Here is a 22,993-nt window from a genome sequence, read left to right on the forward strand (position 1 = left end):
TCCTTTCTATATTTATTGTGTAATGATCATTATATCCTCACATCCTTACCGTCAGCATGGCTATAGACGTGTTGTATGTTTGTCTTACACACCCTAATTGATGCTTAATTACTTCATGAAATGGTTATATTACACACAACTTTTAACTGTGATTTGTATAGCAAAAATGATAGCAGAATTTTAAATGCATAATAAAATCATATATAGGTGTATGTACATTTCCAAATTTCCTGTCACCGTTCATTCATAGATTTATGTTGATATAAAGGAAGTGTGTCACGTGTGTTTTGACTTTTCGATCTTTGCAGTGGCTTAAAGGCCTCAGTACGCTATTTCTCCCCTTTCTGAAGTGTACCTGCTCGTTAGGACCATTTAAGCTACTATACATTTTATGATGCATTTAAACCAGTTAATTATTTAAAAAGTCACTGAAGTAAAAGAAAAAACAGAATCTCACAATACAGTGTCATTTTATAAGACTAAGTGTTTTTTTAATAAATGCAAAACCAAACTAGTTAAGTTGATAAAATAGGGTGACAACGTGAGCTCAGTGGGCCGCTGGATTCTGGCTTTGTGTGGTTTGGTTGACCTGGAGTCCTGCCCTAAAACAATAAATACATAATGTAGGTCTGTGCTTTTTGTATTGTTTAATAATGTCAAATTCAGTCATACTAATGGACTGTTAAGTGCAGCCCTGTAGACTAAATCACTTCTAATTTATCCTACGTTACATTACACGTCATTTAGCTGATGATTTTTATCCGAAGCGACTTACAATTGCTACATACGTCAGAGGTCGCACGCCTCTGGAGTCTTGCTCAGGGACACATTGGTTGATGTATCGCAGTGGGAATTGATCCCAGGTCAGAATTTATTAGACTACATCTTTTATTCTGATATTCTGACTATTACAGCAATGAAATATGCTTTTAAAGAAGTTAACTATTACAAATATGATTAGGACAATGCACATTGATCAACATTTCTGTAAATGAAAGGCCCGGGACGACCTGGGTTCTAACCCAGAATCTTCTTGCTGTGAGGCAGAAGTGCTAACCACTGAGCCACCGTGCTGCCTTTCATCATCTGATGTAAAAAAACACATGACCACTTCTCTCCATTAATCCCGCAGACTGAGAAAGGCCAGTAAATGTCTGTAAATATTGAAATATTGTCATAAATGATTGCCATTCTTCTGTCCGGTGCAGCGATTGACACCTGGGTGAGGAAAAAAAACAGAGTAAGATAGATAATCTTACTTAAACAATAAATTGTAAAATAAGGATAAACAGGTGCACATGAAGCTAGTTTACTGAACGTACATTATTTTATGTATCCTTATACTCTTTATATAATCTTTTATACTCTTATGCTCTCTTTATTTAAGCAGAAGTGGGCGGTCACTGTTGAGCTCTATAGGACCTGTGTGAGGAAAAGAAATGAAGTGAGACAGACAGAGTACGACAGATACTCTTTGATATATTGAATTTGTTATACAAATAAGCAGGAGGTGCATATATTTTACATAATGACATACATTACTTTATTTATATTTATATAAGTCAGAAGACGATCACCTCGCTGTCCACATGCAGTGAACGGCAGCAGCTCAGGAGGTGGAGGAAGAGAAGAAAAAGATAAATAATGGTGAGTAAGACAAATAATGGCTTATTTATTAAATCACTGAGAACCATTTTTACAAAATAACATATTACTTTCTCAGTCAAGTCAGAGGCTCATTCATGGTGGCGTAGGACAAAGGTATGTTTAAATGGTTAGTAAAGCAATATTTAACTAAACAAAATTACAATACAATAACACACATTTCTTACTTTCTCTTTACATTGTACACTATTCTAAGTCTCTTTATCTTAAGTCAGAAGCTCGTACTGACCTTTTTGGTCCACAGTGAACAGCAGCGGCTCAGGTGAGAGGGAACAATAATAATAATAATGGTCAGTAAGATCGACAAATTAGTTTTTAATTACTAAATAAGTGATATTATATGAACACATAGATCTAGCATACAGTTTGTAGGTATGTTACATAATACTGATTTCTCTGTTTTTATATTGTAGACTGTTCTAAGTCACTTTCTCTACAAGTCTGAAGCTCACTTACTTTTTTCATCCACAGTGAACAGCAGCGGCTCAGGTGGAACAATAAATAATGGTTAGCAAAACGGACAAATAATCTTTGAACTATTAAATTAGTGATAATATATGAATGAGCAGGTGTGGTATAGAGTATGTAACTAGTTTACATTACACTATATCATATCATTTTAAACACTATAACATGTCTATATTACATTTTATTCTAGATCAAGTCAGAAGCCCGTACTTACTTCTTTCGTCCACAGTGAACAACAGGTCAGGTGGTGGAGTTTAGATCAGAGTAAAGTCAGACAAAAATGATTAGTAAGACAAATAATCTCTAAATTACTGAATATTATAAATAAAACATTTTATATTGTTACTGTACCTTTTTGGCAATCTTAATTTAGGTATTTTTAACCTCTGGATGAAGATGTTAAGGAGGCATCCTAATTGCGCGCCTAACATTGGGAAGACTTTAACCAAACTGCCCTTGGGGAGATTTCATGGCACTTGGTGCCATGAGGTTTGCTCATATTTTTGGATATGCGGTTTTTGTAGGTGTCCAGTGCATTTTCAGTCAATTGACGATATGGGAATAAAGTACTTTGTCTTCTCTTTGACAGTGCAGCTTTTTTTTGTATAGGGGAATATGGTGTTCATTTGAACACCGACCAAGCTGAAGGTTCCTTGCCCTGCCAGACGCAAAAGCAACTTTGTCTTCATCAGCCCTGCCAGACGCAAAAGCAACTTTGTCTTCATCAGCCTTGCCAGACGCTAAGGCTACCCTTGTCTTCATCAGCCCTGCCAGACGCAAAAGCAACTTTGTCTTCATCAGCCTTGCCAGACGCTAAGGCTGCATGCACGGGGTGTCAACAGCCCTGCCAGACGCAAAGGCTACCCTTGTCTTCATCAGCCCTGCCAGACGCAAAGGCTACCCTTGTCTTCATCAGCCCTGCCAGACGCAAAGGCTACTACATGCATGGGGTGTCGACAGCCCTGCCAGACGCAAGAGATACCGGAGGCATTTCCGGCCCTGCAAGACGCAAAGGCTAACCCTCAGGGTGAAAGAAATAAAGTCGATCGATCCCCCATGCAAAAATGAAGAGATACACAACTATATATACAAAAGATTTACAAAAAAGCCCCAGCGCAAGACGCTTCCTGGGGTGTTGACAGCCGTACCAGACGCAAAGGCTACCCTTGTCTTCATCAGCCCTGCCAGACGCAAGAGCTACCTGGACCATCGCCGGCCCTGCAAGACGCAAAGGCTGGCCCTCAGGATGAAAGAAATAAAGTCGTACCACCGTGCAAAAATGAGAAGCTACACAAATAGATATGTGCAGCCCTGCCAGACGCAAAAGCTACCACGGGAATCATTGGTCCTGCTGTGGTGAAAGGCAGGTATGGACTCGACGATTGCTCCGATGTTTCAAGGAGGAATGTCAGCCCATCCATCGTAGAGTTAATCCCAGTCGCTGTCATCAGCCCACCTCCGCCTCTTTGCAGCAGTCGCCTCCTCGTCGTCGCTCTCGTCCCTGCGTCTCCTGGAGCAGCCGAGGTGAGACATTGTGGGGGATCCAGGAACTACTGCCTCATCAGAAGAATCTTCTAGGAAGATTGGCTTGATGTGCTCAGCATCCAGTTCAGGGACGTCAGGTCCAACGACATCTAGCTCAGAGTCTTCGTCCTCGTCCTCTTCAGATTGCTCATACCTGTAGCTGGCCAGTAAATTATCAACAGCAGCATCGATACCATCATAAAAATGGTCAGCAGGAGGATCAGCAGGACGATCAGCAGGAGCGAAAGTATGAGGGTCAGCAGGAGGAGCACGAGGATAAGCGTAATGAGTATGGGGATAAGCATAATGAGCATGGGGATAAGCGTAAGGAGAACTGGGATAAGCATAAGGGGGATAAGGATAAGCATGAGGAACAGCATAGGGAACAGCGTAGGGAACAGGGTAGTGAACAGGGTAGTAAACAGGGTAGTAAACAGGGTAGTAAACAGGAAAAGGAACAGCGGAATGTTGTTCTTGCCCCTCCACCCCATTGTGCAGTGGTGGGAACTGCTGCTCACCTTCCGCATTACCTACCTGAGGCTCAACCTCCTGAAGCCCGTCCACATCACCCGCCCCAACAACGCCACTCTCTTCGTCGTCGTCCTGGTAATCAGGCAGGATTGGGTCATCGGGGGGGCTCTCAGCAGCAGGGCGTTCAGAGTTCAGAGGCCAGAAGGGACCACCTGAGGATTGAAAAATGTATTCAAAAAAGTCACATTCTCCACTTCCAAAACACAGACTTAAACAGGAGGCTTAAATGCTTAATTAATCATTTTTCACCAGATGCATTACAAGCACCGTGTAGAAAAACAACCAACGAACACCATAGTGCCACATCTAAACTAAATAAATAAAATAAAATATCAAATATTGTGCAGTTCTGCTACTGTTATCTGAAACATTATGGCAGGACGACAGTAATCTGATGCATCAAATGCATTCAAGCTCGATCCATCTTCACCTGACACTGCTCTCGTGTAATTATCCAAAAGTTTTGCTTTTGGAAGTTGTGGCACGGGACTGTCAGTGATATTTCAAATAAGAGCAAATTATGAAAATGCTATCTCACATAGAGATAGTATTTTCATAATTTGCTCTTAGACATAGACTAGACATGGTGCAAAATTATTTAATAGGAAAAGGACAGCTCACTTGTCCACGCAGCTGTCAACTTAATTTTGGACCTGGATTCAGAAAATGTTATTATTCTTGCCTAAACTATTTTCCACTCTTTCATAGTTTACATGGGGCCTTGTACTCTCAGAAATATGTTGGTGAAAGCTGTACACACTGCACAATATTACACAAAAATAATGATCTTATAACAATCTGTTTCTTCATTTAAAGAACATGTTGACTGGGATGCTGTGCAGATACTTTGACATTTCAGTCAGGCAACAACAGTCTGCAGCAGCACATGTTCAGTTATGATGAGTTGATCCATATCATAGTAATTTGTATCTTCCCTTTGATGAGCACAGTAGCAGTAATGAGGGACTGAAGAGCAAAAAGAATTTCAAGTTAAGTATTCAGTCAGATATGACATTCAGTACCACTGTCTCTACTCAGCAAGGGAAGAATATTTAAATTTCGTTTGCAAGACAAAATTCCACATAAAGACCCTGCTTGCATTCCTGTTTTTGCTTCTGAAAACATATCTTGTTCCTTACCACAAAAAAAGACAGATTAGTATAATAGCAGTCAGAACAATAAGCCATCATTCTGTCATGTTGCATCACATTTCCGTTGTATAAAACAGGTGGCTCTGACTCTATTCAGTGATGAAGAGAAGAGATGATGTTCATGACACTGTGGGAACTGCGTTTTTTCAAGAGCATAGCATTAAGTTTGCAATAACGTGTGAAAAACACTGAGATGTAGCCAAAACGTTTGATTCGCAGATATGCGTGCGCAATTACGCACGCTTAAACTTGGGTACCTTCGTTAATTCACGCGTAATTAACAACAGGGCTTCTCCAAAAAATAACTCCAGCCAGCTAAATATGTGCATCTTCGCAAAATTATATATATTTTTTATATATTTAGTCACTCCTCCAATTCATAGGTGGTAAACATATTTCATTTTATTTCTATGGTTCATCATGCAGCGTTGCAGAGACGGTGGCATCTTTAACGCAGGATGCGCACAGTCACTGCATGACAACCCAACCTCATCTCTTCCATTTAACGTTATAAGAAAATACCACATGAACTAGCAAAGCATATTTCAATGTTATATCATAATACAAACATGTGAAGGAGAAGCTCTGGGAGATTACTGGACAGCTTTAGTTTTAGGTGCATTAACCGTCAGACACTTTAGTTCACTTCATCTCCTTCATTCAGGCTCATGATAACATTGATCAGAAGTATCTGAGAATTAGGCTACTTCGCACACATGTGATAACGTGAACTTTTTGATAGATAGATACATTTTAGGCAGCAACCTCAGGTGTCCTCGGAGGAACGTGCACTGATTTGATTACACCTGCACGTTCCGATCCGTTCTTAAGTTCCATCGTTTCCATGGTGCACAAGAAAATGTATTTTTTGGCATTATTCGAAAAATGGCCCAGTTGCCATTTTTCGACAGAAAATGTTATGGTGCCGAACAAAAATAACAGTGTTTTCAAACCACTAGCTATCTAGCTACACCAATGTTAACATGTTTCACACATGTCCCACCACACTCAGTACATTCTTACCATATCATTATTATTTTATACCGAGAAAACGTCAAGTGTCACAAAAAAATGTGTTTTCCTAACAGGCCATCTAAAAAATATAATAATTCTTTATTTTATATTTAACAAATTAACATGATCAAATGCCAATTGTGTTCTAAATGTCTCTTTTAAGGATTCAATGAACATAATAATATAATAAATACATTCGGCATGACATTAAAAGATGTCTCACCTGCAAACTGACTGATGGTCCGTGTGGTCAGCAGGTCCTCCCCCGCAGGTGGTCCGCTAGAAGCCATTTTTAGCAGTAAATTACAGTAGGTTTTGCTGTAGTTTTACTGCTGTATGTTTTTCTTCCGTTATCATGTATCAGTTAATTTTTCAGAAGTTGTTTTCCAGGTGATCAGGTCTCCAAGATTTCAACTGTCCAGTTTTTTTGCAGGTCAACTTGTGTGAAGTCCAAATGCAAATGAGAAATTAAAAAGGCCTGCGGCTGTTTACATCACCTTGGTCACCATGTCACCATTCTGTTGCCATGACTTGAGCAAGTGAGAGAGATTCTATACAGTAAATTGATAATATATGTAAATTGTTTGGACTTTTGTATGTGTACTTTAGGTGTTTGTTTCCATAAATAATTGATGTTGTATGATAATGAACACACCAGCTTGACCCAGATCTCACTTACCAGGTTAAATCAAGAATGAATCTGTCAGTGAATCTATAGTTAAGTTAAACTAAACTAAAACAGGTGTGAAAATAACATTTTGATTAACTGAAATAAAAATAACTACATCCTTCCAGCAAGTTTCATGAAAATTATTCCAGTAGTTTAAACCAACTGAACTGAAAACATAACCTCCTTGGCAGAGGTAATAATAATAAAGCCCCAATTTATACATCATATCATTTTGCGTTTTTTATTTGCCGTTGGGATGATACAGAGGAGCCCAGGGTTCCCCGAAAGCTCCAGATTCACTGTGTGGCACAACGAATCACAGTTTTGGATAAACATAGGCCTATACAAATAAAATAGGTCTTTACACCATCAATTATGATTCTTTGGAGATTCATGCACATGTCTGTATTTAATCAATTAGTCATCTTGGTTTGACAGTCAAATTTATCTTACCCATATCTGCCACTGTGCCACGTAAAGGGGTTTGTCATCCCAAACACTATACCCACTTCATTTCCACGTTGATTCCTCAGAAATATGTTGGACAGACTATATTTCAACGTGTAAAATGTAATTATTTATAAATGGGTGGCGAAATGTAACTAATTAGCTATATTTAGGCTACTCAAGTAATTGTAATAACAATTCCTACTTAAGTACTATACTGTACTAATTTGAGTTATTTGTATTTTACTTGAGAATTGTCATTTCATGCTACTTTATACTTATATATCTATTGTACATTTTACTCCAGGACAATCATTTGATGACTTTAGTTTTTGTTTTGACAAATAAAGATTTGTTTGCATACAAAACATAAGTGCTTATAAAATATGATGCTCTGTTAAAAATGTAACTACCCAACAGTTTATACAAGTATTATTATTATTATTAAAGGTTTATTTAGATAGGGACAGATACAAAAAACATAGATAAGCTTTAACAGTCATCTGATGTATGTATCATAGTGTTTTTAGCCAAAGCTAATTCACGACACTTGTCCCTAGTAGGGCTTTTGGTTAAGAAATAAAAATACAGATTTACATTATTAAAAATAAGACAAAGATGAAATAAAATGGAATGAAATGAAAAAAGAAAGTATACAGAGAGAGCACAGTGTATAAACTAAATATGAGAGCAAGATTGCTACCGAATTAGCCATAACTGCCTTTTTAATAAAAAGGCAGTTTGGGCAAATGATGCTCTACGGAAAGGGATACTACAGTTGCATTTTAACGCTGCTTGGATGGTGGATCTGGTACCACTAGAGCTGAAGCTATTGGTCGATCAATTAGTTGACAGAAAATGGCAACTATTTTGACCATCGTTTAAGTCCTTTTTCGTAGACAAAATTAGCTCCACCTCAACCAACAACAACAGCAAAATCCTGCTTTTGAGTAATAATGTAATAATATTATATATAATAGTCTAACAGTCACAGGGGGCTTTTTCTGCATTGAGTAGGCCACGTTTTCCTGATTATTTACATGCATAAAGGGCAACAGCAAGATAGATAGATAGATAGATAGATAGATAGATAGATAGATAGATAGATAGATAGATAGATAGATAGATAGATAGTATTTTTTACAGTATGGTGTTTTTACTTAATGTAAACGGTCTGAATTATAAAATATAATTATATTTCTATTGTCTGAATACTTTGTCCATCACTGTAAATGTGAGGATCTTTCTGTTGTTTGGGGCCATGGGTAGTAATGTACCATCCAATACAATAGGGGGCGGTAGTGCATCTTAAAGTTTATTGACAACCCCCGTTAGAAAATAATAATAAGAGGAAGCTCGTGCAACCTCTCGCTTCGCCCAGCTGGCTTTACTGTGCATATCGCCGAGCGGGGTGACTGAGAAATATATTTTATAAATAATAAATACTACGCTTTAAAGATAGGTAACGGCTTTATCAGTCTGCACAATGAGCGGGATACCAGGGACTGCCGTCGTCCAGGTCACCAACCTGTCCTCGGCTGTGAGCAGCGAGCAGATGCGCACTCTGTTCGGTTTCCTGGGAGACATCGAGGAGCTGCGGCTATACCCGCCCGAGTAAGCGCAACCTTCCCCGGAATGGCTAGATAGGCAACACCGCGGTTCTGCGGACTTTCTGCGGTCCATATAAACCTAAAAAATTAAGAATTCGCGGTTGTAATAAATAACTAACCCGCCTTTTTCTGTTTGTGTTTTCTTTCACAGCAATGCCCCTCTGTCTTTCTCGTCCAAAGTGTGCTATATAAAGTACCGAGACCCCTCCAGTGTTGGTGTGGCCCAACATCTCACCAATACAGTTTTTATTGACAGAGCTTTGATAGTAGTGCCATGTGCGGAAGGTGAGTGCAGCCCGTTTCGTTCAAAGGAATGAAAATAAAGTGTCTGAGTTGTCTCAGTGGACTTGCTATGGCCTCCTCCCCTTGAATCCAACCGTTTGGTGTTTTGGTTGAATTCCGGTTTCTTTCTATTCACATGGAAAATTGGCAGGTTGTGCCATTGGGTAGTTCCACTTTTGTCACAAGTATTTGACACTGGTGATTGGTTGTATCACCTTAATAAAAGCTAGCTAGATCATTTCTTAATTAGCGCACAGCCAAGGTTTCTGTTTGCTGTCACAAGGTGGTTTCTACAGATAACATTAGACCTATGTTGAATGTTTTTGAAGCTGCAAGACTTGCAGACTGCATTATTTACCTCACTGTAAACACTGGATTCTGTGGAATCTTGTAGCGTGTTTTATTTTTTTGTTTTGTTTGTTTAAATAAACTGACATTAATGTTACTTGTTTCATGGAAATGACAAAATAAGTTCATGGCATCACAGCTAACTCAATCCCCTTTTCTCTCTTTCATTTTTGGTGCTCCTTTTCTTTAAATTCCCCTTCCCTTTGGTGCAACTGTTGTTCCCTTGTGTACAGTCAAAACAATGATATCACCTCTAACTTGATGCTTTTTGTCCACGTGACTTGGTGCTGGATGGCTACTGAGTTTATTAATTTGGTTTTGTATGTTTTTTCTGTGTGATTATGTGTGCATATCAGATGACTAGACTGGCCCAGCTGTTACACTACACTAGCCTGAGTCAGGCATTGTTTTCCAAGCCACTATCCCCGATCGGGCCAACGCAGCCTTCAAGGGGGGAATGTGACCAGGAGAATAGCCTGCTGAACCTTCCAAGATGGACACCTTGTCTCTTTTTATTTATTTATTTTTTTCTTTTGGTTTGTTTCCTTTCATACTTTCCCATGTTGTCTACTGTCTCTATCTAGAAACTACAGTATTGCTTATCTCTAGCTTTGTGTTTATATTTGTTATTTTGGTTTGTTGTTTTGATTATTGTCCAACCCCCCACCCCCCTCTCTCTCTCTGCTACAGCTGCAGCTTGTGTGTGATTGAATTCTGTCCAGGTTGCTACGGCATACCGGTGGGATGTGTATCACACATGGGATGCTAAGAGGATCACTAACACTTAACTCTCTTGTCACCTACTCCTGTTGTCATAGTGAGGGGCTAGACATTATAAAAGTGAGACCCAGTAGAATATTTTAAATTCTATTTGCGCTTTTCACCTGTGCTGAAATCTGTAGTAAAAGGTTTTTTTTTCCCTCACATTACAGCTCTGGTATGGATGTTTAGTATTTAATAAGTCACTCTCCATTCAACATCATTTTCTCTTTTAACTTAGAAATGCGTGACACATGCATTAATACTTTGCGCCGTTATTTTATATATTTTCTGCAATAACTTTTCAAATGGTAATTCATGCTCAGTGCCTCCAGCTGTAATGAATCTGAATTTGTATTTATTTTGTTTCTTATTCGTCTTAAGGTAGCTCTCTTCTCCAGCTATAAAAAGCAGCAGACTTTTTAATGGAATGAGCAAACTTCCTAATTGGTTGATTTTATAGCAAAGGCTTGGATAACATTTCCTACAGTTCTTAAAATTGTTGTTCTTTTCTGTATCTGATGTCCTGTGTGCTATTAGTGATGCAGCCATTGGGGTTATCTTGTGTTGCACACCTTTCCAACACTGCGAAAACGATCGCCCCACGGAAAAGCGCCCATGCTTGATATCGTATGGTTCATGACCAATATGTTTCCAGTACAGGTGACCCATGCATCAAAGTGTTGACTCATTCTCTGCATTGTATTTTTTTTTTTTTTTTTTTGATCTATGAAAAGAGACCAAGGACAAATCAGTTTTCTTTTTGTTTTTGAAAAAAAGTTAATCTTTTTATTGAAAATAATAATTCAGATTGACTGAGAATAATAATTTAACAAAAGCAAAGTAAGGATGCTCGGTCTCCAGTAGTAGACAGTAGAACACTTGTAGGTTGTATAGGGAAGTGTATGCTCTCTTTCTCTCTAGAATACAGTGGGCTAATTGTGCAGACATAGAGGAGACAGTGAGAAGAGTCCCTCTATTGCCTTCACTAATCTCTGCTTCTGTCCTGCAGGGAAAATCCCAGAAGAGGCCAAAGCTTTGTCACTTTTGGCACCTGCCACCCCAGTACCCAGTCTGATTCCTGGAGGGGGGCTGCTACCAATTCCTACTCCAGCGCCGCTTCAGAATGTGAGTCGGCATCTTGTGGCCCTCTTGTTGTCTCGTCTGTTTGCCTGTTATGTAATGGTTCATTTCCACAGCATGGTTCAACTGGACACACTTTTGTTACCAATACTTTTCTCTATATTTTTTTTTTCTTCCCACTGGGGATAGTAGTGTAGGCGGGATTCTCACCTGATCGCCTTAGGGTGACATCATCTTCAAGGCGACACACTTGCTGGATCCTTTTATCAACAACAATGTCTGCATTTTGCAATTGTACAGCGTAGTGAATGGCGTAGTTTTGCAGGCTGCCATTTTATTTTAAATCTGTGTCGAGTGAATAAAAAAATTGCGGATGCTATTGACAGTAGCTTGGCTATTTAAAAATGGCAGGTTTGCGCAGGATGTCCCTTGTCGCCCTAGTAGATGGTTCTCTCTGACCAATAAGTGGTCTGCAGTGTTTTAAGTCCTTTTTAGTATCGGCTCAGCACACAAAAGAAAAGACCGGGTACTAACCACAACTTTTCTGAAAGGTCCCATGGCTTGAAAATGTCACTTTATGAGGTTTTTTAACATTAATGAGTTCCCCCAGCCTGCCTATGCTCCCCCAGTGGCTAGAAATGGTGATAGGTGTAAACCGAGCCCTGGGTATCCTGCTCTGCCTTTGAGAAAATGAAAGCTCAGATGGGCCGATCTGGAATCTTCTCCTTATGAGGTCATAAGGAGCAAGGTTACCTCCCCTTTCTCTGCTTTGCCCGCCCAGAGAATTTGGCCCACCCAGAGAGAGAGAGAGAGAGAGAGAGAGAGAGAGAGAGAGACTTCATTGCTTTCAAACGAGCAAAGTGGCAGTTGGTCAAGGCCCCACCCTCCACCTTGCCCCCCCTCTCTCCTCCTCAATAGCTACAGACACAGAAATGGCACATCGTAAGGAATGCGCATTGTGGGACTGGCTCTAGTGGCTGTAAGGCTGAATTTCGGGAAAGAGACTTCAGATACAGTATTAGGGGACCACTAAGGTCTATATAAAAGAGACTTCAGATACAGTATTAGGGGACCACTAAGGTCTATATAAGAGAGACTTCAGATACAGTATTAGGGGACCACTAAGGCCTATATAAAAGAGACTTCAGATACAGTATCAGGGGACCACTAAGGTCTATATAAAAGAGACTTCAGATACAGTATCAGGGGACCACTAAGGTCTATATAAAAGAGACTTCAGATACAGTATTAGGGGACCACTAAGGTCTGTATAAAAGAGACTTCAGATACAGTATTAGGGGACCACTAAGGTCTATATAAAAGAGACTTCAGATACATTATTAGGGGACCACTAAGGTCTATATAAAAGAGACTTCAGATACATTATTAGGGGACCACTAAGGTCTATATAAGAGAGACTTCAGATACAGTATTAGGGGACCACTAAGGCCTATATAAAAGAGACTTCAGATACAGTATCAGGGGACCACTAAGGTCTATATAAAAGAGACTTCAGATACAGTATCAGGGGACCACTAAGGTCTATATAAAAGAGACTTCAGATACAGTATTAGGGGACCACTAAGGTCTGTATAAAAGAGACTTCCGATACAGTATCAGGGGACCACTAAGGTCTATATAAAGGCATCCAAAGAGCACCATGTCACGGGACCTTTAATAAAAGAGTTAGCTGTGTAGAGCCGTGCTGTGCCGTTCGGTGGAAATGCGGCATTAGTAAAACTGTGTGTATATGTGTGTATTTTACACCTGCAGCTGAACCTTCCCGTAGTGAATCGGCTGTCGGCTGCTCTGGACCCCACAGCATCATTGCTCTCCCAGCCCCCCCTCATGGGAAATGTGGATCCCTCAAAAGTCGATGAGATCAGGAGGACCGTTTACGTTGGCAACTTGAACTCACAGGTAACATAATGTCAAATCTGTGTTTACACTTAATATAGTGAGTATTTACAGCAGCAGGGTGGTGTATGTGTCTGTTGCACATGTTAGTGTGGCTCATTTGTGTGTTTTTATTAAGTTTTCAGACAACAGAGGTATAAGATATATCACACTGTGGGGAGTACACAGGCAATATTTCTTCGCAAGATTAATTATTCTCAATTTGTTCGTAAGAAACAATAGGAAAAATACAGAATATCACCGGACTCATCTTTTAATTAGCAACCATCTTTTTTTTATTTGCCAGCAATCATTTCCCTCATTCATATTGTATTGTAAGATGCCTTATTTCAGTCTTATTTTTTAGCCGTCCATAAGTATTCGTGACAGATGTGAACAAATTATAGTTTGAACTAATAATGGTCAGAGGAAATTGTTTGTTCATAAGCTCTTTGTGACCACTAGAAAACATATATAAAGCCTTGAGGTGAATTTTCATTTTTGTTGTTGGACCATGTAACGCTGATGATGTGGGATACCCAATCACAAAAATAGGGCCGATTGAATAAGTTAACTCTCAACCTGATTGATTTAGGCCCAAGAGAATTAAGATAAATTACAACTTGAACGTGTTGTAATTTATCGGAAAGCCTCAATGTAGTTCAGGCAGAGTCTGAAAGCTTTACGTTCTGTAGCTGCAACTTTGTTGTCATTCAGTCCAATTTATTTATTTACTTTCATTCTGCAGACCACCACTGCAGACCAACTGTTGGAGTTCTTCAAGCAAGTGGGAGATGTGAAGTTTGTGCGAATGGCTGGAGACGAGACTCAGCCGACACGCTTCGCCTTTGTAGAGTTTGTCGAGCAGGATTCCGTCGTCAGAGCCCTGACCTTCAACGGAATCATGTTTGGAGACCGACCCCTGAAGTATGTATTTTTAAATTTTTTAAAAGACCATTCTACAGAGCAGCACAATGAAGTCCACGGCAGACATTATAACTCAAGAAATGTGTAATTTATTTACTCCGAATATAGTTCTCAAAGAAAAAGATGTGCTCAAAATGACACTAAATCACGACAAAGAACAAAATACCTGTTAGTGATTTGTCAGTTGATACTTTATTTCTGTCTTCCAGGGTTAATCATTCCAATAACGCCATAGTAAAACCCCCAGAGATGACGCCGCAGGCTGCTGCTAAGGAGCTAGAAAGTGTGATGAAGAGGGTGAGAGAGGCCCAGAATACCATTGCTGCTGCCATAGAACCAGGTACAACATTTAGATTTTCTGCATGTATCAAGTTTTAGATTAATGGAGTTGTTCTGATGCTGAGGCTGCTTCTCCTCCTCTAGCGGACATAAAGAAGCTTTCTTCCAGTCGGTCTATAAGGTCACGGCGGTCACGCTCGCGGTCACGCTCCCGCTCACACTCGAGAACGCACAGGAAAAGGTCCCGTTCGAAACACAGGTGCCCAACTAATACTCAGAGCTTTGAGATTTCACTTGCACAATGTTGTGATCATATGATCGCGATTTCCAGTCACTGACTTTTTTTCTTTCTTTTCTTTTTCTCCATCCTGTTGAAGCAGACCGGCGCCAAAGTTGTGTCCGAGGACTGACTCCCACAATTCCCGAAGCAGCCACAAGAGGCGTTCTCGCTCCAGAGACAAGAGACGCAGTCGCAGTCGCTCTAGGTATGTTGGAAACAAACAACATATAAGCAGTGTTGGGCAAAAACGCATTACTTAGTAATATATTACTAGAATATTATTACTTTCCACAGTAACGAGTAGTGTAGGGGGTTTCAATTTCCAAAACAGTAACGCTGCGTTATTGCATTACCCGAATGTGATTTGTTTTATGTCCAAGTAGGCTTTCTTATATGATGACGTGACATGTAGACTTGTTGTAATTTAGTGCGCAGCAGGCCAGGGCAGGTCACACCTGCTACTAGCTTAAAAGCTAAATGAAGGATTGGAAGATGATGGAGAGAGGAATACTTTGAACAGCTGGAAAGTTTTGTCATTATATAAAGGCTTTGGTCCGAGTGGGAAGATCGATGACATTTAGCATGTGACTGTTAGCAGACCAGAGCAGCGTCCCTCCCCTTTCTCGCTGTGTGCACAGAGGCCGAGCAAGTAACTGTAGTTTTGGGACTCTGCATCGCCAGGTCCTTTTACGTAATGTAAGCCTATGTGAAACTCGGCCAAAAAACTTGACTCCTGCTGTAAGGTGAATTATTGTTCCAAGAATGTAGAATGAGTTCTGAAGGAGCTGGCAGGTTGGTGCGTTTTTGTTTTGGGGCTGCAAAACTAATATAGTAACGCAACTAATTACTTTTGATATTATGTAATAAGCAACGTAAATTTGTCAATACTTTTTTAAGGAGTAATCAGTAAAGAGTAACATATTACACTTGCCCAACACTGCATATAAGGCATTGATGTCCAAATCATCTATTTTACGACCAAATAGTGTTCAGACGTCTAGCTGGATGTGCAACACCGTCTGCCTTCTGTAGTTTAATTGAAGATATTACAGTCCTGCAATAATTCAGTTAATCACATAATGTAATAATTATCAAGAAAACTAAATCTAATCCACTCTGGTGTTATCCCTGCCCTGAGCAGTAGGGTTCACCAGGTACTTAATGAGTCTAGTAGGTGCCTGGATTTGGCTCCTTTGTGCTGCATCTGGCATCATGGGGGAAAAATGTATCTTATTATCTCAAAAACCTTTTAATACAATAAGGTGTACATTAATGGATTTGTATCACTTTTCTGACCCATTTATGTTTTTGTGTCCTTAATGCATGTACTCTCACACTGCTTTTTTTTTTTTTTTTTTCCGTAAGTAGCTCATATTGTCTCCACAAAAGGTAGTTAATCCAGTTAATGTGGTGTTATCAGGGCTCACAGGAGGAAGAGTAGGGATCGGTCCTGGAGCCCTCGGAGGAAAGTCAGATCACCGTCACCAAAAAGGTAAGTCCATCAATTCTTATCCTCCTAAACGGTTTTGTTCATCCCATGTCTTTCCTATGTTTGTGGATTTACAACCATGTGTGGACAATACGTATCAGTGATTTTGTAGTCTCGCTTTGCCAGACCATCCACACGCTGCGAAGCGGAGGAGGGTTTGGCTACTCTACACAGCATTCTGCGATGGGAGAAAAACGTGCTCTGGTTTATTGGCATTTCTTCAAACCAATCTCAATCGTAGTGGGCGGCGCTAAGCTCTGCTCAGAGCCTCCGTGAAATAGTTGTGCGAGAGAAAACTCAGATTGGACAGATGGTCTAGCTTGCTGTCTCAATTTACCATACAGAGATATGAGGAGCAGTCAACCATAGTCCTCATAAATCCACTGAATTTAAAATTCCAACACAAAGAAAACATACATGCGTCCGGCAGAATTTCCTGCGGCACCGGAACGTCAAGGATCTAGACTAGTGATTTTGTGACTGCAAGATTGTGATTGTTTCTTTTTTTTTGTTGCGTTGGTTTCTTTTAGAGGTAAGAAAGACAAGAGGAGGGAGCGCAGCAGGGACAGAAAGGGCCGCTCTACATCCAGAAAGAGGAGCCGCAAGGACGAGGACCGGCTAAAGAGCAGGGCCAAGCCAATGAAGGTAATAATAAAGCTTACACTTTCAAACACTCCCCTGTTTAGATACTCACTGTTACCAAAATCTGCTGAACAGTTCCTCCTGGTCGAGCAGGAAAATAAAGCTGTTGTACTACTGATAATTTAATGAGCCAAGCTTTGTCGCACTAAAAGACTGCTCAGGTTTGAGTGGAAGAATAGGGGTCTGTCCCTGCTGCATGTCAGCAAATCTCTGCTTTCCTGTCCTTAACAGATCAACTTTACAGTCCCCTCAGTAAAGTTGTTTATTTTGTGAAGGTTTTCACTATGAAACTCGAGTATCAAACCGCATGAACACTGACCTACTTTTTAAAGTTTACCGTAAAGATTGCAACGGTGCTAGCCGTGAGATAAAAGGTGACACATTTTAGACTTATCACACTGCATCTTTCCTGTTGATAACAATCGGAACATTTGTTCAGCAACACCACAGACAACACTGGTACAAAATGCTTCTTTTTGGAGTTGCATTGGAGAGTGCGTACAGTCTTGGCGTGTTCTCAAGTTCACAGTTAACTTAAGTGATAGTCCACCCTAAAAAATGTTTACCGTTATAAACCAAGTCTTTAATGGAAACAGAGTGATGGAAATTGAGGCCAGCATATGTACAACCTCCTGCGGTTCAGTGTGATTAACTCTTTGGCTGTCTGCAGACCAGGAAGCACTTTTTTATTTATTTTTTATTTTTTTATTTCTTCATTTGTGTGGAAATGTGAATTTCGTATCACAGGCGATGAAGAGAGACCTCAAAATGTGGGTCCTACAAGTACAAACATGTTGAGTTTGGGGCTGCTGTTCTGATGGACTGAAACTTAACTGGGAATAATAGACTTCACGTAATCCTAGGTCAGGTGTACTGAAGAAGAAACGTTAAGTTATAATTATAGCTGCTCCGCAGTGATGGTCGGGGCCGAGCATTTTAAACATGCAGGGAAGGTAAAGATAAGAAAAAGCAGGAACCATGTGCACATGACAAATTTGAAAATACGGAAGTCGAGTTGAGCACAAAATGTGACTAGGCACTCTTCATTGTGTTTGTGTAGAGTATGGTTCTAGTTTTTCAGTTAGAGTTCAATTCCAGTTCAAATGAAATTGTATTCATGTTTTTATTATTTACGAGTGCCCTTGTGTTGTTGATTTTGTGATTCTTGTGTGTGTTTTGGCTGCTGTTACAGTGCAATTTCCATTTGGGATTGATTAAGTATCTATCCGTCTTTGTCCCAGGTCTATTACTAATTAATGAATCAAAATACCTTAAGCAAGAAGCTTAAAGGTAGTCCTGAAGATGGGGAAAGAATTAGACCATGTCCACCTGTCCTCACAAAATACTAGTTGGACAGACTAGACACATACGAGACAACTGGATCCTCTGTTAATATATGACCTCCAGTGAAAACATCTCCCACATCATCATTAGTACCTGAACCTTCTCTTCATTTGAATTTCAGGTGCAAAGGGACTATGACCGAGAAGAAAAGGAAGACTATGTAAGTGACAGAGAAGACTCCGTCACACTCAGCGAGGACATGATGTCCTCACCCAGCACCCAGCATAACGGCAGCTACAAGACTCACAATGAGTATGCATCAATGGGTGCAGACCGCACCAAGTGACTTTTACATCACTATGAAGAAAAAAAAACTAATCCCGCTGCATCAAATGATCTCAGTGCCCATCACGTGCGTATACACTCCTCAACACCAGAGCACCATTCACAACAGCGTGTTTTTTCTCACCATCACCTGATTTCTACAGCACATTCTTGGCAAGACATGAATCCTGTTATTCAGCAAATTTTCAGTATCCCACTCAAAGGGCAAGTGAGCACTCGGTACGCCAGAGATAGCCCCACCTTTCCTGCTACCAAGGAAGCTGAAGATTTTGGGACTTGCAGAAGGTGCACGATGTAATGTAAAATAACAAACACTAAATACTACAGGCTCAGAAAAGACCATAAAGTTGAGTCGACACCTCATCAATAACTTCCTCAACACAAGGCTGTCATATTGTCATATCACAATATGATATTGTGTCCACCTCGTGTATGTGTTAATTACATAAATAACTCTATACTTGTTCTATTCTTTCTGTACAGACCTTTTCAGCAGCCTGGCCCCTTGTTATCTTCCTGTCAGTTGATTTATTTACATAGACTGCAACCCGAAAATCAACTTGGGGCCATTTAGTTTGTTTTCAACTTTGGAATGGTCTATAGATGCTAAAACTGTCACCTCCCCCAGCAGACAAAGACAAAATGTGCACGCCTGAAGCAGCTGCAGAGCTTTTAAGTAACTCCTCGTAGTCCGTCACATGAAAGAGCGGCCTCAGAGGAGACCGTTTCAGGCACAGATCCCACAAGAAGAGCAGAGTTAATACTCGTTAAAATATTTGAAGCCAGATTTCAATTACGGATTGGTCCCTTGTTACATGGATATTTCCTGATGAAAAGGAGCACATTTTGCTCTCCATTCCTCCTGTGACATCTTGACCACACACTTAATTAGGCTTTTGATCCATCTAAGATTATCAGTATTTGTCATACTGTAGTATGTATGTATGTATGTATGTATGCCATTTCCTTAAAAAAAAAAATGCAGCAACAATCTGCATTAACAGTAATACAATGAATCTTACATTGTGCTTATTCTCTCATTTATTAGATGAGATTGGAACTGCTTGAGATTGGAAAGATTTTCAGTGGTAGAGAGTTTTTAAAATATTTTTCCTTTATGGCTGGTGTGTGAGAATCGGTTGAAAAGTGGGGCTCTCAAATGAATCAGTAACAGTAACACACTATGGTCGCATCGCCAGACTGGTCTCCACAGCGCGAGGTCTGTGTGTGAGGCCTGGCTACCCCGCTTATCTATTCTGGGATAGGGGATAAAAACATTCTGGCTTGTTTGTATTTTAAAACAATTACAACAGCGTGCAGCAACAGTGCCCTTGCGAAATCAATCCCTGAGGGGAGGGACGAGCTGGATGACGCGCTTTATCCCAGCACTAGTCAGACTAGTAACGCACAGGAAAAAGGAGGTTAGCTGCGGAGAAGTGGGGCAATTTAACCTGCTCTATATGTGCAGTGTGCACAAATGCAGGCACTCAAAGGCAAAACAAAGGCTGTCAGATAATGTAGATTGCAACATATTTTTAAACTTTGCACACTTCTTCTTCAGACAGCATTTAATACAAAATATTACAGTTTTAACACAATTACTGCATTAAATCCGTATTATTCTATTCTATTATTCTGTAATGTCCAACCACAACTGTCTTGAAGCCCCGAGTTGAATCACCAGTTTCTCATATGACTTTTCATTTATCATATTGCCACTTTTTTCAGACTTTGCAGGTTTGCATCAGTTCCATTTGCAAAACAAACAAAAATAGGATTATAGTATGAGCCAGGCCATTGTCATGTTAGGTTCTGTATTTAGATTTGCTGATCACTAACGCAACAAAAAACGGTACCAATCAAAACAAGGTTCGCACCAACTAAACCAGATACTTTTATTGGGCCACCTGAAATGTTTAAAAAAAAAATTAGACCATTTAATTTCATATGTCATTATTGACACCTTGTGAGGTAATAGATAAGCTCGCCTCTCTCTGACTGCGGTCTCATGGGGGTGTAACTGTTTTTCCTCTTTATTCTGCTGCTCTGGCATTGGTGTGGCCGTGACAGCAACTTCCCATATTCTGTTTGCTTGTTTACTGAGTGAGACAAATATTGACTACATGTTTCTTCTATGTGTAAGAACATGAGGGTTAGAATAAAAACACTTTTTTTATAAAAAATAAATAAAAAAAGAAAAAGCTCATTTGCCCTTTGTGTGGTGTTAAAGGGAGATTTAACCAGGTCCTTGATGAGTCCTTTGTTCCCCGTTCGGCACCATTTTTTTTCTCCGTTATGGGAACTGGGACGACCTGCAAAATGTACGCTGTTGATTTTAAGACTTGAAGTGCTGTAATTATGTGAATGCACAGTGGTATTTTACGGTTTCTGTGTTGCTAATGTATTGTTTTTAAAAGCTGCATTGCTCATTTGGTAAACATTAATACATTGCTTTTGTTTTTTTGTCATATGGGTGTACATGTTCTTGCATTTTTATATTCCTGATTAGTCGCAACAATGTATCATGTTCCTTTTCCTGCTATTGTTGTAATGCTGTGAGATAAAAATTAACTGTTTTATAGACAAAACAAGCCTATACTGTAAAAAAAAAAAAAAAAAAATGATGGTGTGGAAAATGTCTGTTGGCTCATATTGCTCAAGAAAGTAAGATGCAAACAATGTTCTGCCCACAGTGGCAGTCTACATAATGTCACATGTCAACTAACTGCTTGCAAGCACAGATGGGTAAAAAAAAGTGCCTAGACTAAGATTGTACAGAGTATTCTAATAAAATATGGAGACTTATTGACAGATGCAACCCAAATTTATTGTTTAGGATGTTAAATAGCTAAAACTAATGAAATGTTCTATTTAAGTATTGTCAGCTTCCTTTAGCAATTAATAGAGTGGGTTAAACATTCATGCGACTTTTGTCGTTTATTAGTAGTATATAATTTGTTTTTCTGTCATTTTTAGTGTTGCAGTTTCAGTTTGCTATATTGTGATTGTGTCAAAAATGTGTCTGCAAACCAGCCCCAGTTCGAGATCGGTGTTTTTTTTAAAGTTTCTAGGAAAGCTTGTTATATGTTACTATTAAGGAGAGTAAATTTAAGGAGACTTAAATTCCACTTCTATGGCTTTTACAAACCTAATTTAAAAGTTTTTTTTTTTTTTTTATTTACACAATGCTTCAGTTTGAAGTGGTGAACTCGTGATAAAGTTTAGTACAGAAGCATTTCCAACACGACTGACAGTATATAAAGAATTTTATTTTTTATATCCATGTATCCACTATGTACGGTAAATACTGTAGAAACTATTCATAGTTTGCTCCTGGGGGGGGTTAGGCACTCAATATCTGTGTTAGGGACTGGATGTAAAGGTTTGGTAACACTGTTTTTGAAGAGCTTGGGTGTATGTATGTACGTTGTCCTTAGTTTGAAGATACATCTGATCTGTTTCCATAAACCACTCATTAAAGACACTTTTCATTTATTTCTTTTGCTAGAGTGCTCTTGTTGTGTGATTGCAGATCAGTCAACCTTTGTTTTCCTGCTTTCAGTGGTTAGGGTCTTAATGCTGCGAATTGCCCACGATGTGTTTCACTGTGGACTTCAGGGAGCCATAATCTGGGTCAAGGACACTTGTATCTACATGACTGCCAGCAGTGTGGCTCTAGGGATAGCAATGTTGGTCCGTCGGTCCACCACTTCAACAACTATTGGATGGATTGCCACGAAACTGTTAAATTGTTATCGCAATTATGAATGGATAGCCATGGTCCTCGGAGGAGGAATCTTATTTTGGTATACAGGCAGGAGACACCAGAGGGGGGGGGGTGTGTGTGTGTGTGTGTGTGTGTGAACTTCATCATGAGTGACTTTCCACTTTAACAGTAAGATTTCTACATTAAACCATTAAAAAGGATGCCCCAATGGTTGTCCCATGTCCCAAAACTCTCTTGACTTTTCAGCTAAGCTCTGGAGGACAATCCGCTCAGAATGAGGCTGGCCAGGTCATTGGAGCTGCCTTAGGCTACAGTTAAATACTTGTGCATTCCTATTGACTCTTTCCACCTGCACATGTATTTTGTTAATGTTTATTTTCCTCTGTTTTAAAATGTACAAATAAACATTCACACATTCCTGATTCACTGTCTTAGCTAGCTGCTAGCGTAACAGTGCTAAAAAAGTACCTGTATAGCTGATTCATCCCACAATAACACCATTAAACTATCATTTAAATACACCATCTTATTCAGACATGACCTATCATGGCTGTGGTCTTATTTCAAATGAA

General features: G+C 39.7%; 2 protein-coding genes across 6 annotated transcripts; one reads left to right on the forward strand and one right to left on the reverse strand.

Annotated features, from left to right (window-relative positions):
* Window positions 1–466: 466 nt before the first annotated feature.
* LOC114571228 (uncharacterized) lies at window positions 467–6,795 on the reverse strand. Of its 2 annotated transcripts, none has more exons than XM_028602089.1 (4): window positions 6,577–6,795; window positions 1,578–4,340; window positions 1,323–1,422; window positions 467–1,218 (listed from the first exon to the last, which is right to left on the reverse strand). In XM_028602089.1, exons 1-2 carry the CDS (start codon window positions 6,641–6,643, stop codon window positions 3,562–3,564), a joined length of 846 nt encoding a protein of 281 aa, XP_028457890.1. In that variant the 5' UTR covers window positions 6,644–6,795; the 3' UTR covers window positions 467–1,218; window positions 1,323–1,422; window positions 1,578–3,561. The 2 variants fall into 2 exon arrangements, with proteins under 2 accessions (XP_028457890.1, XP_028457889.1); XM_028602088.1 differs by having other exon boundaries at window positions 1,538–4,340.
* Window positions 6,796–8,819: 2,024 nt separating this feature from the next.
* srek1 (splicing regulatory glutamine/lysine-rich protein 1) lies at window positions 8,820–22,189 on the forward strand. 4 transcript variants are annotated; one of them, XM_028601718.1, is made up of 12 exons: window positions 9,281–9,365; window positions 10,067–10,550; window positions 11,010–11,132; window positions 11,482–11,597; window positions 13,326–13,472; window positions 14,197–14,375; window positions 14,585–14,715; window positions 14,799–14,913; window positions 15,035–15,139; window positions 16,355–16,426; window positions 16,954–17,068; window positions 18,531–22,189. In XM_028601718.1, the coding sequence occupies exons 3-12, from the start codon at window positions 11,102–11,104 to the stop codon at window positions 18,693–18,695; spliced, it is 1,176 nt and encodes a 391-aa protein (XP_028457519.1). In that variant the 5' UTR covers window positions 9,281–9,365; window positions 10,067–10,550; window positions 11,010–11,101; the 3' UTR covers window positions 18,696–22,189. The 4 variants fall into 4 exon arrangements, with proteins under 4 accessions (XP_028457515.1, XP_028457519.1, XP_028457517.1 ...); XM_028601716.1 differs by having other exon boundaries at window positions 10,067–10,246; window positions 10,401–11,132; XM_028601714.1 differs by lacking the exons at window positions 10,067–10,550; window positions 11,010–11,132 and adding an exon at window positions 8,820–9,084 and having other exon boundaries at window positions 9,232–9,365.
* Window positions 22,190–22,993: the final 804 nt, after the last annotated feature.

Source organism: Perca flavescens, chromosome 16 (genome assembly GCF_004354835.1).
Source record: "Perca flavescens isolate YP-PL-M2 chromosome 16, PFLA_1.0, whole genome shotgun sequence".
Taxonomy (NCBI): domain Eukaryota; kingdom Metazoa; phylum Chordata; class Actinopteri; order Perciformes; family Percidae; genus Perca; species Perca flavescens.

Coding starts and splice junctions, on each gene's coding strand:
- LOC114571228 (XM_028602089.1), bottom strand. CDS start 6,643: ATGGCTTCTAGCGGACCACCTGCGGGGGAGGACCTGCTGACCACACGG. Junction 4,341..6,576: donor GACCATCAGTCAGTTTGCAG/GTGAGACATCTT, acceptor TTCAATCCTCAG/GTGGTCCCTTCTGGCCTCTG.
- srek1 (XM_028601714.1), top strand. CDS start 8,957: ATGAGCGGGATACCAGGGACTGCCGTCGTCCAGGTCACCAACCTGTCC. Junction 13,473..14,196: donor TTGGCAACTTGAACTCACAG/GTAACATAATGT, acceptor TTCATTCTGCAG/ACCACCACTGCAGACCAACT. Junction 15,140..16,354: donor CGCAGTCGCAGTCGCTCTAG/GTATGTTGGAAA, acceptor TGGTGTTATCAG/GGCTCACAGGAGGAAGAGTA.